The 14,663-nt window shown below is 40.9% G+C and overlaps 1 protein-coding gene across 3 annotated transcripts in view; it reads right to left on the bottom strand.

Annotated features, from left to right (window-relative positions):
* The window catches only part of LRCH1 (leucine rich repeats and calponin homology domain containing 1), a 202,574-nt gene that overhangs the window by 48,321 nt on the left and 139,590 nt on the right, over positions 1 to 14,663 (bottom strand). For all 3 annotated transcript variants that reach the window (XM_086711855.1, XM_086711856.1, XM_086711857.1), the window contains exons 5-10: positions 9,377 to 9,513; positions 8,520 to 8,647; positions 7,347 to 7,410; positions 3,798 to 3,903; positions 1,891 to 2,018; positions 542 to 609 (exon numbers count right to left, since the gene is read on the bottom strand). In XM_086711855.1, the coding sequence (XP_086567981.1) occupies positions 542 to 609; positions 1,891 to 2,018; positions 3,798 to 3,903; positions 7,347 to 7,410; positions 8,520 to 8,647; positions 9,377 to 9,513 (631 nt within the window). The remainder of the gene's footprint in view (positions 1 to 541; positions 610 to 1,890; positions 2,019 to 3,797; positions 3,904 to 7,346; positions 7,411 to 8,519; positions 8,648 to 9,376; positions 9,514 to 14,663) is intronic.

Genomic DNA, 14,663 nt, shown 5'->3' with positions numbered 1-14,663 from the left:
TGAAATCAGTTACTACCTATGGAATACTTAGAACATTGCCGAGCATGGAGTGTTCAATAAATGTTAGCTATTACAATTTTAGACACAGGACCAAGACATGAGAGGTATACGGTTTTCTCAGATCTTGAACCTGAAGGCTAGGTAAAGAGTGACTGGGACTACATATTGCTCTGGGTCCAGTTGTTGGTTTCTTCAGACAAATGGCAGTAAGCTAGAATCTCCAGTGTAGAAACTTCATCTAATCTCCTGAATCACATTCTATCCACAGCCTCCAATCAGATGAAACTCAAGGCCAAGGAAGAGGTGTGACCTTGCACCGTAACACCCCAATACCATGACAATAAGCATCGGACAGAGAAAAAGCTATTGATAGGAATGATAGGAAAAACTTATCAATGATAAGAAAAACTTATCAATATCACTGGGTGAGAAAATAGGCTTACCCAAAGTAAAGCAGACCAAAATTCTATCACGACAGGGCTGCCTTCTGCTTGAACCATGAACTTTACAGGTAGCTCATAACCAGGCCCTGGATACTCACATTCCCTCAGGTTGCCAGTGCGTGTCCTCTTCTATCCGTAACAGTTCTTCACAGTCCTCAGCCCTATCCTGTGGACAGAACATATGGGAATTCTGAGAGCCACTGGCTATCAAGAGTCAACAGTCAAACCCTGCCCTCGTCCATGTTCACAGGACCATTAGCCACAACAGCCAAAAGGTGGAAACAATCCAAGTGTCCATCTACACATAAATGGATAAACAAAATATGGTCTATACATACAATGGAACGTCATCGAGCCTTCAAAAGGAAGTTCCGACACGTGCTACAACACGGTGAACCTTCAAGACATTATGCTCAGTGGAATAAGTCAGTAACAAGAAGCCAAATACTGTATGATTCCACTTATATGAGGTCCCTGGAGTCATCACCCATAGAGACAGAAAGCAGAATGGTGGCTCCCAAGGGAGGTGGGGGGGCAGGGAATGGGAAATTACAGTTTAATGGGTTTGAAGTCTCAGTTTTACCAGATAAAAAAGGTTCTGGGGATGGATGGTGGTGATGGCTGCAAAACAATGAGAATATTTCACTGAACTGTACACTTAAAAATGGCTAAAACGGTAAGTTTTATGTTACAGATATTTTACCACAATTAGAAATTAAATTAAAGAGATCTGACCCAGGACCACAATACCGGTTAACTTAGAGTCAGAAATGTAAAGCTTAATTCTATTTCTTACTACCCTCTTAGCACCTCTTGCTGTTGACAGATTACTCCATTATTAGTTGGGTTTGTCAGTCACATGAGAATACGCATTGTACTGTTTGTGAGACGAGGGTGTGTGTGTGTGTGTGTGTGTGTGTGTGTGTGTGTGTGTGTTCTTGGGAAAAAAGTATAAAACAGTTAACAGAAAATCCCTCAGAGTGACCTTTCCAGAAAGAGAAGACATTCATTTCCAGATTTTAAAAATTTCCACTTTTCTCTTTTTACAATGGACATACTTCTAAGAAAAGCATTCACCTAGAATGCATTGAAAAGAATGTGAATCTCTTTCCGTGTTAACTTTTACTAGATGGTAATGGCAATTCTTACATTTGCAAACTTATCCTGATGCACTGAGTGGTGGAAAGCCAAGCAATTACTGAATATAAAATATAAAAGAAAATCAGACACATTTACAGACAAACGGAGAGGTTATGTCTGACAGGGACCAGCCCCTAATGTCAGAAAATACACACCCCAAACTTTGAGAAGATGTTCCATGTTATAAAAATCTGAGGACACCGGCAGTACGTTGGCATTTAAGGTGACAGATTGGTAACCGTGAACTTAAATGTTAAGGTGACAAACAAAAGAAGATTTAAAAAAAATTATTTGATCCTCAACTTGCCTTAATGTACGTTATAAATTCTGAACGGAGAACATCTCTTCCATCAGTAAATTGGTCTCTTTCTTCTCCTGAGTTGTCATTGTCCCCCAGAAGGGAAGGCTCTGGTTGAAATTCCTGATGAAAGTCCCCTATCAGGAAAATACAGAGAAAGACAAAAAGACGGTCTCATGAAGAGACAAGCAAAGCACAGATGAACCTCAAAACCAGCTAACTATTTCAGTCTCCTCTCTTACCTCTTATAGAGGTGTATGAGTGACCCCACTTCTCTCTTCCCTGAGGGTGTCAGGAAAAGATGAATAAAGGATGAAAAGGAGGGAGAGAAGTAAAAGAAATGGAAAGCCCCCCCAAAATGAACTGGAAAGTCAACTCCTCTTCGTGGCTTAGTCCCTTATGAAAGCAATGAGATCTCCTGTAACTTTCTCAAGAAACAGAGGAAAGAAAGTATAAAGAGGCAAATGGAACAGCAAACAGATCTCTTCTCCCCGATCTGGAAACTAAAAAGAATCAAGGAGGGCTACCTTTAAGGACTCCCCCCTAGCAGAATACCCACTTCTAGAACAAAGAGTTAGAAAACTCACTGGTAACAAATCACAGAATTCTTTTATTTTAAGTTTGCCTAAAACACTACCTCCTATACTGTATAATGTTATAAAGATTATCTACTAAAAAGGCAGTTATATTCTTGCATGAAGTATACAGTGATATTTTTTGGAGAGTGTATGGTTCCAATCATAACCTCAGATAAACATAAATGCTAAACTTATGTGCTAAACTAAAAAAACCTGAAGGTATAAAGTGAAAGCAAATGCTAGTTGGTTCACACAGCTCCCCATCACTAATGAGAGCATATTCAAACTGTTAGGGAGATGATCTGCATATTAATCTAGTTCTTTATTATTCACATATCATGAAATCATGTGCTAAAAATCAGCAAACACTGAATTTTAGGATTTTCTTTAACAGTCACTGAACAAATAGGAGTAGTAAAAAAAAAAAAAAAAAAAAATCAAAACCCTGCCCTAATGTAATCAACTGAGGGCTTCCACCAACTTATGAAATACGTTGCTAGGATTTTCAAGGTGGGCAGGACATAAAGTGCTTAGCGATCATTTGATGATTATTAGAGAACCACAGAACTTTAGAGCTACAGAAGACCATGGGTAATTAGGTAATTAGATATTTCCTAATCTAACCATCTCACTTATAGGTGACAGAATTAAGGTCAACTATCGTGTCCAAAGTCAAGTGGATTCCTAGGCACACATCTCAACTATATTTCCTCCCTTCGCATGTGGTTAGAAGTGGCCATATGTCCGAGCCTAGCTTGTAAGAGATGGGCACTCCTAGGCCCAGCCCATTAAAAACCTCTTGTGAGCAAACCTCCATGTTCAGCCCTCTTCTGCCCTAAAATAGGACCTTGGAAGTCTTGTGTTAAAGATGGTGGAATCTCAGAATGAAAGCAGCGTGGGTCTTTGGAGGGGAGCTGCCTGCCAATCACTAACTCTCGTGTAGACTTGATTTGGATTGTGGTAAGCCAGTGAGATTTGGGGATTTCATGTGCTACCACGGCTGTTGTTGTCTAATAGGTCTACATAGCAATAGTTTCTTTCCAAGAGTGGATTTAAAGACTGTTATATAAATCTTCAAAACGAGAACAACTCTACTACTGGCTAGCTGTGTGATCACTGGCATGTTACTTAAACTGTCTCACCTGTAAGATGGAGATGATTAAAATTTCGGAGTTTTGGACTCTAAATGGGCTCACTTTCACAGATGAGCAAAGAGCCTGGTGCTCAGGAAATGCTCAATAAGCATTAGCTATCATCAAGGCCCTATCGGGACAGATTGCAAACATAGCATTTGAAACTTAAAAACAAGCACTTTCTCCCCATCATTCATTGTCAGACCTTTAACTGGGCTAAGGCGATGGCACGAGTCCTCCTTGATGATCTGTTCTTCTTCCATGATATTGGACATTGGCACGTTGAGGCTAACCGTGTCTTCATCAGAAGGCTAAAAAGGAATAGTGCACTGCTTTATTCCAGGGACAAGAGCTCTCAATGTAGATTAAGAGAATGCTATGTGATAAAAAAAACCAAAAAAACAAAAAACAAAACTGTGATTCTCAAACACATAATATTGAGTAAAAGATGCCAGATACAAAGCATGGTTCCACTTACGTAAGTTCAAAAACCAGCAAAACTAATCCATGGTGTTTGGAGTCCGGATAACGGCTACTCTTGGCTTGGAGGGTGGGCGCATGAGTGGGCTTTCTGGGGTACTGGTAAAGCTCTGTTTCTTGAACGGGCAGCTGGTAATATGGGTGTGTTCGCTTTGTCAAAACTCACTGAATTAACACTCAAGTGTCTCTCTGTACATGTTTTGAGCTAAAATTTTGTCAGGTACCTGATGGCATTTTCCAACCTAAGAGCAATGGTCAGGGCACTAAGAAGGACTATGTAATACCTGACAGAACAAAGGAATAATAGTAAATATATATAGTGTGATGTTATAAATATGGTCAATATCACAGTGGCCCAAAGGCCAACCAATCGTTGTAATAGCAATGATACTCTGAGATCTGACGACAACACCAATTTCCCAAACTACATTAGGGTTTCATGCAGCTCGTCACAAAAAGCAGGCAATATCTGGGGGCACCTGCGTGGCTTAGTGTGTTAAGTGTCTGGCTTCAGCTCAGGTCATAATCTCCAGGTTCGTGGGTTTGAGCCCCATGTTGGGGCTTGGAGCCTGGAGCCTGCTTCGGATTCTGTGTCTCTGTCTCTTTCTCCCCCCCACCCCCCACTTGTGCTGTCTGTCTCTCTCTCTCTCTCAAAAATAAATAAACATTAAAAAATTTTTTTAAAAAAGCAGACAATATCTGTGACAATACCTCATTTATTTACAGTGCATCTTATGTGCAACATTAAGCTTCGGTTTATTTCCCTGTTTTAGGTTGAAGAATATAGGAATTTAGGCTGCGTCAAATATATGAAAGTGTTGAATGGCTGTAGTACTTAAAAGGAAATGTGTTCCGTGCAATTTTCAGAGTAAGGCTTCAATTCAGTACTCAAAGTAAGTTGTCTCTGGGGCGCTAGTTTCTCACAGTAGCTGATGAAGTTTATTCAGATAATCTAGGATTCCGTCACAAGTGAAATACAGAGCCTCGGTGACTTTCGTATGTCTCCATTTTAGTGTTCCTATATAGTAAAAAGCTTTCCAAATCACAGGGATCATGAACCTCCACAGAACACATTTCAGGGAGTTGTGGGCTGTTCCTCAATTTTTGAAGCCGTGACTTTCAGGATAGTGTTTGTTTACATTTGGACGCATGCACAAATCGTTTAGAAACCGGTGCAAAACAAGTGTGCATTTCATCCAGTAAACAGATATTCATTCAGCCGCCAGTTTTTTGTTGCATGTTTATCTTCAGAAAAACACGTTTTAAACTTCCTAGAGACAAACGCTAAATGTACTCAGACAATGGCAACAGCCAAAGGAGTGAGATGTGCTTTGCAAATACCACAGGGAGACAGAAGTGGGGAGTCAGATAAACCCTAGTAAGCGGTGAGATGACAACATAATTGCCAAACAAAGTGAAAAGAGAAAGCTACACTGGAGAAGGAGTCAGAATGCTATTCCTTCTACAAATTTCTTGGAGGTGTTCTCAGGTAATGAGGCGGCCGTGTGAGACCAGACAAAAACGCCGAGGGAAGATTCATGCACTCAATACTGTCAAATATAAAATCCTTTCTGTGGTCCTTCCTTCCACCCTCCTCCTCTCTTGAAAGCTTAGCAAAATTCCAAAGATACGCATCTAGTTAAAAGGGACAGAATAAACCCTTGGCCTCCTTTTAGAATGATTTTAGCCTCCTACTTATATTAAGTGAGAACAAAAGGATAATGAGGTTCTTTGTGTGATGTTTTATTAATGAACTTAATTATCCTTAAAAAACAGATAAAGGATAAAGCAGAGTCTGTTTTAACTTCGTAGAAAATAAGCTGAGGGTGAGTAATTTCTGAAACAATGGGACATTTCAGGGGACTTATGAGTTTTAATAAAGCTAAGGGAGTTGAATTAAATACAACTTATAAAGTAATGTGTTGAGTATTTCCTCCCCCAGGGAACCACAGTAAACTATTCATGTGGCTTCATGAGAGTAATTTTCTTTTATTGAAATTGGCCTTCTTTTTCTCCCTACAAACTCCTTTCGAAATGTTCCGTATTAGAAAGACTTTAAGGTATCCTAATTTTTTAATACATTGCTTTATAAAGCATGTTGTAGGAAGTAAAATGCAATATCTTAGCTACACATTAATCCTCAAACACCTGAAGAGAACAGGCAAAAGGCACTTTCTTGGAGTCACACAGAGTACAAAGGAGAACTCCTTAAATGGGGTAACTGACCTATTAATTACATCTTCAAAGAGTAGAATTATATTTCAAAACTCAGTAACCACAAAATCTCAATAGATTTCCTCAAAAGGGAAGACTGATGATACATCCAATCCCTCCACCAGCTGTCCCTTCTAGCTCCCCTGCTCAAGAAACCCCACTTAATGGTATATTAGTGAAAGGTTTCGGGGAATCTAACTATAAATGAGATAAATGTGCTAACTGAGCTATTTATAACCACTTTAGGAAGCTCTCGTGTGGCTTCTTGGCTTACAAGTAACCAAACTTTTATCCAACCATCTGAAAAAAACACAATCGAAGACTTTCAGGAAAACAAATATTGCTATAAAAACTCTGGCTATTCAAGATCGCACTTCCTGTGGGTACACTGCTAAAATGCAATGCACATTTGACTCCTTAACATCTATCCATGCAAATAATGTTTTTCCCAAATTATTCTGTCAATTAGAAACAAACATATCTATAAAAATGCCTCATGGGTACTTGCAGACCACTCTTAGTCATTTCCTAATATTTATGAAGCATTCGAGAATATTCTAGGGGCACCCAGGTGGCTCTGTCAGTTAAGTGTCTGACTCTTGATTTCGGCTCAGGTCATGATCTCACGGTTCATGGGATTGAGCCCTATGTCGGGCTCCCAGCTGAGAGGGTAGAGCCTGCACAGGATTCTGGATCTCCCTCGCCGTCTGCCTCTTCCTGGCTCGTGCGCGCACACATGTATGTGTGTTCTCTCTCCCTCCCTCAATATAAAGAAATCAACTTAAAGAAAAAAACGAATATTCTAGATAATGTCAGGAGTGTGGTGGGAGGGGAAGAAGATAGGGACTCTACCCTTGAGACATTTACAAAATATTAAAGATGCAGAAAAAACTAACAGCGGCTCATATTTCTATAACACTTGGATTTCAAATTGCTTTCACAAACATAATCACACCTTCTCACATAGATGCATTAATGCCCTTTACCACAGAGGAGTTCAGGAATGCAGGCAAATCCAGCTAGAAGCACAGAAGGAAAAATACCTAATCACGAACTTTACCTCTGTGGCAGATAAACGCTTGTCTCCATTATCACTTCCAACGCCCGAATCAGAATCCTTCTTGCTGGGATAGATGCCATCGGTATGGAATCCATTTAGAAAAAAATGAAATCACAAAGTTCACAACAAGATACATCAATTTATATTCAAGTAATGACTCTGCTATACAAATTTTATTACTACCATAAGGCAACGAATCAGCCCAATATTAAAGGAGGTTAAGACAAGGGCCTCATGAAAATCAGATACTCTGTCTAAGCAGAGTAGAAGACAAACTCTTTGCGTTCAGGGTTTCATAAATTCATACTCTAACCAAGGGGCCTGTTCTTTGAAACAGTTAACAATGTTCTCATTTTAGTGATTCCAGTGTACGAAAAGCAAAAACTACCTAATTGCTTTTACCTTTTACGTTACAAGAGGCTTTTAACTTTTCTATAGTTACTTTCAATAATTCTGTAAGCCTTTTACCCAGTGACTAAATAAATTGATGTTTATAAAAGTAATATAATGAATACATATTTTAAGCATTAAGTAAAGCGATCCTTAGGGTAGCCTGAGATTTTAAGCCACCATGTTTACTCTTTTAGTAAAAAGTTAAGGAAAGGTCTCTGCAATGAAGACCTCTCAAAACAGCCTGTGTTTCTATACATGTGTTCAGCGTGGGAATTTTGTTCTCTGAAAATTCAAGGCCCAATTTATGCCACAAAAAGGCCAAGGGCATGTGAAAGGATTCCAACACATCGGTTCCAAACAGGAAATGGCAAAAACTATGCACACCACATTTTTAAAAAGACAATTACAACACAAAACCTGTCGTGTTTCTTAACAATGTTCTGGTGGCATATTAAAAATTAATAATTAAAAAAAAGCATACCTGAGCCTTTATGGGTGTTTTAACTGATAAGTAAAAAATACCCATATTTATATTATGGATTGCATGTATAAAGATACATATATATATGCATTATAACACACAAATGGTCCTCAAGAAAGACCGATTATTGATTAGATTAGGGAAGGTAAGATTTGCAAGATGCCGAAAGGTTATCCACACCATAAATCTGCGCTGGTTAAGAGAGACCAAGGGATTTTTTGGACTTACCCACCCAACCGGTGCACTCTGGCCTAAACAAATCCTAAACAGGGGCTTTCAGCCACTGCAGTCACACCCACCTGTCCTCCACGTGCTGGTGTAAATGTGGCCTCTCCATCGTGTGGAGATACAGGGAGTCGGTTGTCTTCATCTGACATGCTTGTATGCTGAGATACTTGAATATGTGCACTTTGCCCTTTGTGCATATCTATGGAGAAATTAATAACACATATTTTTAACGTTTTTTAACGGCAAAACAAAATGTAAACCCTAGACATTTGACTGTGTATTTTCATTTAAAATAACACTTTAACAATACGCACCCAATTTGGCCTCTCCAAAACATACGAGAATTTAGGCAACCATTTCTTCCAGATTCTACTTTGAATAGAAAACCATTCTAACAGAAGTGTGTTTAAGTCTAAATAGTGTAAAAAAATATAGAAGTCAGGTAACCGACATGGTTTAACATCCCACTTCTGGAAGCATTCACTTTGTTCCCACATGGTTTAACAGCTGAATTCGAAACTTATCTCTGAAAAACCGACAATCATATTTGAAAATGTCTGAACTCCATTTCGCAGCTCACAGTAATGTAAGGCATGTATTCCTCCTTGAGTCTAAGCCACACGCTCCACGAAGGAGTTTCCAATGACCGTACAAATGCCGCCATAATCACACCTGTAATTCTGGGACTGCAGCGATCAGAACAGTGAGCTAAATGCTAGTAAACGGACTCTATGTAGCAGAAGACAACGTACCATAGTCGGATTCACCCATGGTTTCATCTTTCAGAGACTGTGATCAAGTCTAAAACAGTGTGAATTCAGCAGACGATCAGAGGTCCGGCTCTGCCCAGAGTTGCCGCCCCCGCGCCCCCCCCCCCCACACCACTGACAGCATTTCTCCCTGAAACCGCTTTGCTGCGGGCCCTCACCTGTGCTGGAGGAGACTGCAAAGGGTTGTTCTCAAGTAGTAATACCTGCAGCCGTTTCATCTCTCTAAAACAAATGGGAATCACGAGCACTTTATTGCAGGAAAAGTCAAACTTTACCAAGGGAAGTTCTACTAGTTCTAAAGAACAGGGGAGGGAAAAAAAAAAGAAAGAAAGAAAAAGAACAATTTCAGAAAGCAACAAGATTAAACGGCTTAACATTCAAAACTTAATTTTCTGCTTACAAGGAAAACTATCATTTAGCATAATCAAAGCAAGTGAGGCATCAGGAATATGAAGTATGTGTGTCACATGTTTTACTAAAGGGGAGGGAAAATCTTTCACTGGGAGCCCAATAATTTTAAATTGTTGTTAGTTCTGATAGAAGCCGGACACACTTGACATTTACAATATCTATTGTTCAGAAAGCCCTCTCTTCCAGCAAAACAATCACGTAAGCCACACCACATCAGTCATGTTTATATTTTAACTTCAGCTGCTAGCATACGAACAATGTGCTAATTACAAAATATTCTTATCCAGTGAATGTATCTGGACCGGCATAACCTCAGAACTAGTTACAAGAAATACGTTCATGGTTTTTTTACTTCCACTTTAAAAACTAAATTTTATTGAATTCGGAATTTTGCAATGGACCCTGTAATCCTGATTTGATGAGGCTCCATTCTGCTGCTTTTTAAAAGTCTTCTGTAGCTCCACAAACAAGACAGAACATTATATTTAGCTTAAAATCCCCACCCAGTGGCACAGTAAACACTCAGTAATTTCAAGCATTCCAACCGACATTGGCAGCTGCAAGGAACGAAGTCAAATATATTCCGCAGAGCAAAGAGGCTGAGCCACGCCAGAGAAGTAGAGTGACACGGGGCAAACCACTAAGGTCTCTCTGTGTGGGACACTCCAGCGGGTTCCGGTCCGCAGGGGCCTCGCCACGTTTGTTATGGGACCTGGTAAGGGGTGAAATACGGTGCTTTGGAAGACACAGGGAGTTCCAAAATGGAGGATGAGTGGGCCGTAGACGAAGTGACCTGAAGTGAGCATGAACACAATTTCTCTTCTCCTCCCAGTAGGCCCTAGGGTTTTCACTTTACTCAGCTATGCCACTTCAAGCTCCACAAACAAAGATGCTCTTAGCAACCGGTTATCTCCTCTCCTATTCACTGCAATCTGGGCGTGTAAGGGACTTTCCTTGTTTCATGCCTTAGCGAATGTGAATTACTCCACAAGGAGTCACGAGGCTAGTGACTAGAACAGAGGGACTAGTGCTAGAACAGAGGCAGCAGAGCACCCCACGTGGCAGGTCCCCAGCTCGGCTCCTGACAGGCGGCCGTGCAAGAGAAACTCAGGAAGTGTAGTTTGCAAACTGCCCCGAATAATTCGCTGCCCAAACCCAGTCCGCACCCCCTACCCTCAAGAGCAGGGTAAGTGATTTGCCTCACCCCCTACTAGTCCTGGAGGTTGCCTTGAAGGCTCTGTGAGCAACGGAAGGTGGAGGAGAGAGGGAGGAGGGGAAGGTGGAAAACAGCATGGAATCAAAAAAGTCAAAGGAAAAGGGAAAGTAAGATCTCTTTCGCTTCACAGTTTAGTTCTAAAACCCGGGTAAGAATTAGAGAGATTTATATACAAAAGGAATATCCCCTTGCTGTATCCGTAGTGATATCAATCCATCTCTAAGACAGTTAATTTTACTCACTAAACTTAGGTTGACAAATTAGTAGCAAAATGTAACTGGACTCTTTCTTCAACTCTTTGCCACTGGAAATGAAGACTTTTAAGTAAGACTGAGGGCTAAGATCCTGGAAGTCATAGCAGGAGAGGGAGGAGAGGCAACTTAAATAAATAAAGTAAGAATGGCTTTTACAACAACTATTCCCTTTAATTGTAGTTTGGGACACAACTACCATCTTAGTTTAGGAAAACAAGAGCCTGGCAGTTTCACAACAAGAAAATGGCGGGGAGAAAGTGCTAACACCAGCCCAGACATGGTCAAAAGAAGAAACAGGGCAGAAAAAGGGGGTAAGAAAAAAAAATCCCAGGGAACCCTTTGTTGCAAAGAAGGTCAATGAGTGACTCCTTTAATCTTACCTCTGTCCATTCATGTCCTAGAAAAAACAAAGTATGGTCTCCTGGTTGTAGTATTTGTAGTAAAACCACCACAAAATTGATTGGGTAATTAAGGCTACAGACTAGTTTTCCCTCCTCAGATTGAAAGCATATGGGGAGGGGTACTCAAAGAGGAAAAACAAGTAAATATGGAAAGTCCTTAAATTCACTGCCTGCAAGCACCATCAATGCTCTTTTGTTAATGGAGTTCTCCCCAGTGAAGCAAAAAAGAAATTTGATATTCAGGAAGTTACTTAAAAAAAAAAAAAAAAGTTTCCAGTAAACTAAAGCCTTAGCTTTGAGTAGATTTTAAAATATTAAACCTGAGAAAACATAATTATGAAAAGGATAGAAATTTGTAACTGATCTCTTCCAGGGAAAGGAATGCTTTCAAGGTAGGAGCATAGGGGGGCACCTGGGTGGCTCAGTGTGTGAAGTGTCCGACTTCAGCCCAGGTCGTGATCTCCCGGTTTGTGGGTTCAAGCCCCGCATCAGATTCTGTGCTGACAGCTCAGAGCCTGGAGCCTGCTTCGGATTCTGTGTCTCCCTCCCTTTGCCCTTCCCCCACTCACATTCTGTCTCTTGCTCTCGAAAATAAAATAAAAAAAAAAAAAAAGACATTAAAAAAAAAAGGTAGGAGCACAGGAAGTGGGGAGAACAAGTTGTGTGGACACACTTTTCACCTGCTTCTAAACTACAAAAGGCAACCATTCCATGGTTCCATTACATTTTTCTTTTGAAAATGAGAGTTTGGGGATTTGTAATGATTTGTCAATGATTAGCATGAGAGCTTAAATGTAAAGAAAAGTTTCCGTTAATGCTATGAAAGGTTAAATGCTTACAAATGTGTTGTTAGTAAGAGTTTCTCCCCTTGGTACTTGCTCAAACCAAGAAAAACAATGTCATCCAATCAAAATGCATTGGACAATGACAGAATGAAAAAACAATGTTTTTATACCAAGTCATCTCAAATATTGAAGTAATACATCTTTGTGCTGAGATGGTTTCTAACTTTGTTTCTTTAAAAAATTTTTTTAATTTTTATTTACTTTTTTTTGAGAGAGAGAAAGAGAGAGAGAGAGAGAGGGAGAGAGAGAGAGAGAGAGAGAGAGAGAGAGAAAGCGCACACACTCGGGCACGCGCAAGTGGGGTAGGGGCAGAGAGAGGGAGACACAGAATCCCAAGCAGGCTTCGGGCGCTGAGCTATCAGTACAGAGCCTGAGGCAGAGCCTGAGGCAGGGCTCGAACTCACAAACTATGACATCATGACCTGAGCCGAAGTCTGATGCTTAACTGACTGAGCCACCCAGGCGCCCCATAACATTCCTTCTTTAAAAATGCACAAGCAAGGTGACGGTGGCAGGCAGGCACTCAAATGTCCCATCCATAAAAGCACAGTGCATTTTATAAAGTTCTTTCCCTTCTATGAGCTTCACTGGCTTGCCTTCAAGCCAAAGATCGAAATGCAGAAAAAATCAGGTAGCTCTCAACTTGCTGCAATAGTGTCAGATTAACCAAATGTCTTAGCTTTTCTTTCCAAATATATGCTTTTGCTTTGTGGTATATTTAAAAAAGATTTTTTTAATGTTTATTTATTTTTGAGACAGAGAGAGAGACAGAGCATGAGCAGGGGAGGGACAGAGAGAGGGAGACACAGATTCCTAAGCAGGCTCCAGGCTCCCAGCTGTCAGCACAGAGCTTGACGCGGGGCTCGAACCCACGAACCATGAAATCACGACCTGAGCTGAAGTTGGACGCTTAACCAACTGAGCCACCCAGGGGCCCCTGATGTGTATTTTTAAATATATGTTTGAAACTGGGTATGCCCAGGGGCCTTAAATGGAACTGATGGAAATGAATACGATCTTTGAAAACCAGAGCATGTTTTTGGGAAAGCATTCAGTGTTCCTTCCACTGCTCCTCAACTCCTTCTGATTCAAGTCTGAACAAGAAGCCCAAAATCTGAAATTCAGATCCACCACCATCTACAGAGCTGCTTGTCAAAGTTCTTAATGGTGCACCATTTCTGAACAACTGTATCTTTTTATTTGAACTCAAAGACAATATGTCAGAGGGACATCCTGGACAGGCCCACAGCCGCAGGGAAGGGTTCGCCTGAGTCTGGCTCCCGAGTAGGGACGTCTGAGCAGGCAACCAGTCTCGGTGCTGACAGTCTGGAGGATCCCTGCTTCTGGCCTCTGAGAAATTCACTAAAACTGCCAGTGACATTAGTCCGACTACCATTTCATCAGGGGCAGTGCCCTCACCTGAAGCATAGATTCCGTACACAGTGGGTGGTGCCTAACCAGGTCTACCAAATAGGCAAAGCCAGAAATCCTAATAGCTGGGTCTACAAGACCAAGCATATGACCTAAAGTGTTGGCTGATTGTTCCAGAACATCACACATCCATACCAAAAACAACTCCTGTTATGAATTGTGTGTCCTCAAATTTCCTATGTTGGAGTCCTAACCCCCAGTACCTCAGAATGTGACTGATTTTGGAGGTAAGGACTTTCAAGGGGTAATAAAGTTAAAATGAGGTCATTTGAGTGGGCCACAACCCAACATGACTGGTATCCTTATACAAAGAGGAGATTCGGGGCACTCAGGTGGCTCACTAGGTTAGGTATCTGACTTTGGCTCAGGTCTCGATCTCACAGTTCATGAGTCCGAGCTCAGCGTCAGGCTCTGTCCTGACAGCTCAAGGCCTGGAACCTGCTTCAGATTCTGCGTCTCCCTCTCTCTCTGCCCCTCCCCTGCTCGTGCTCTGTCTCTCTCTGTCTCTCAAAAATAAACGTTTAAAAAAAATTCAAGAAGAGGAGATTAGGACAGAGACACAGAGGAAGGATGATGTGAACACATGGGGAGAAGACAGCCATCTGCAAGCCAAGGAGAGAGCTCTCAGGAGACACCTTGATCTCGGACTTCCAGCCTGCAGATCTGTGAGAAAGTACATTTCTGTTGTGTAAACCACTCAGCCTGTGGTACTTTGTTATGTGAGCCCGAGCAAACTAACACACACACACACACACAGTCTCATACAGGGGAATGATAGTGTTGCTGTACCCCTTGACTAAAATGAAAAGTTGGATATTAACTTTTCTGTCATTTGCATGTGAAATTCACAGAATTCATATTAATATAATAAGTAATATTATTAGGCA

This window comes from Puma concolor, chromosome A1, assembly GCF_028749965.1.
Source record: "Puma concolor isolate L17-30 chromosome A1, mPumCon1.1.hap2, whole genome shotgun sequence".
In the NCBI taxonomy this organism is placed as follows: Eukaryota; Metazoa; Chordata; class Mammalia; order Carnivora; family Felidae; genus Puma; species Puma concolor.
The sequence above is the reverse complement of the archived record's forward strand: the minus strand, read 5'-3'. Positions and strand labels throughout refer to the sequence as shown.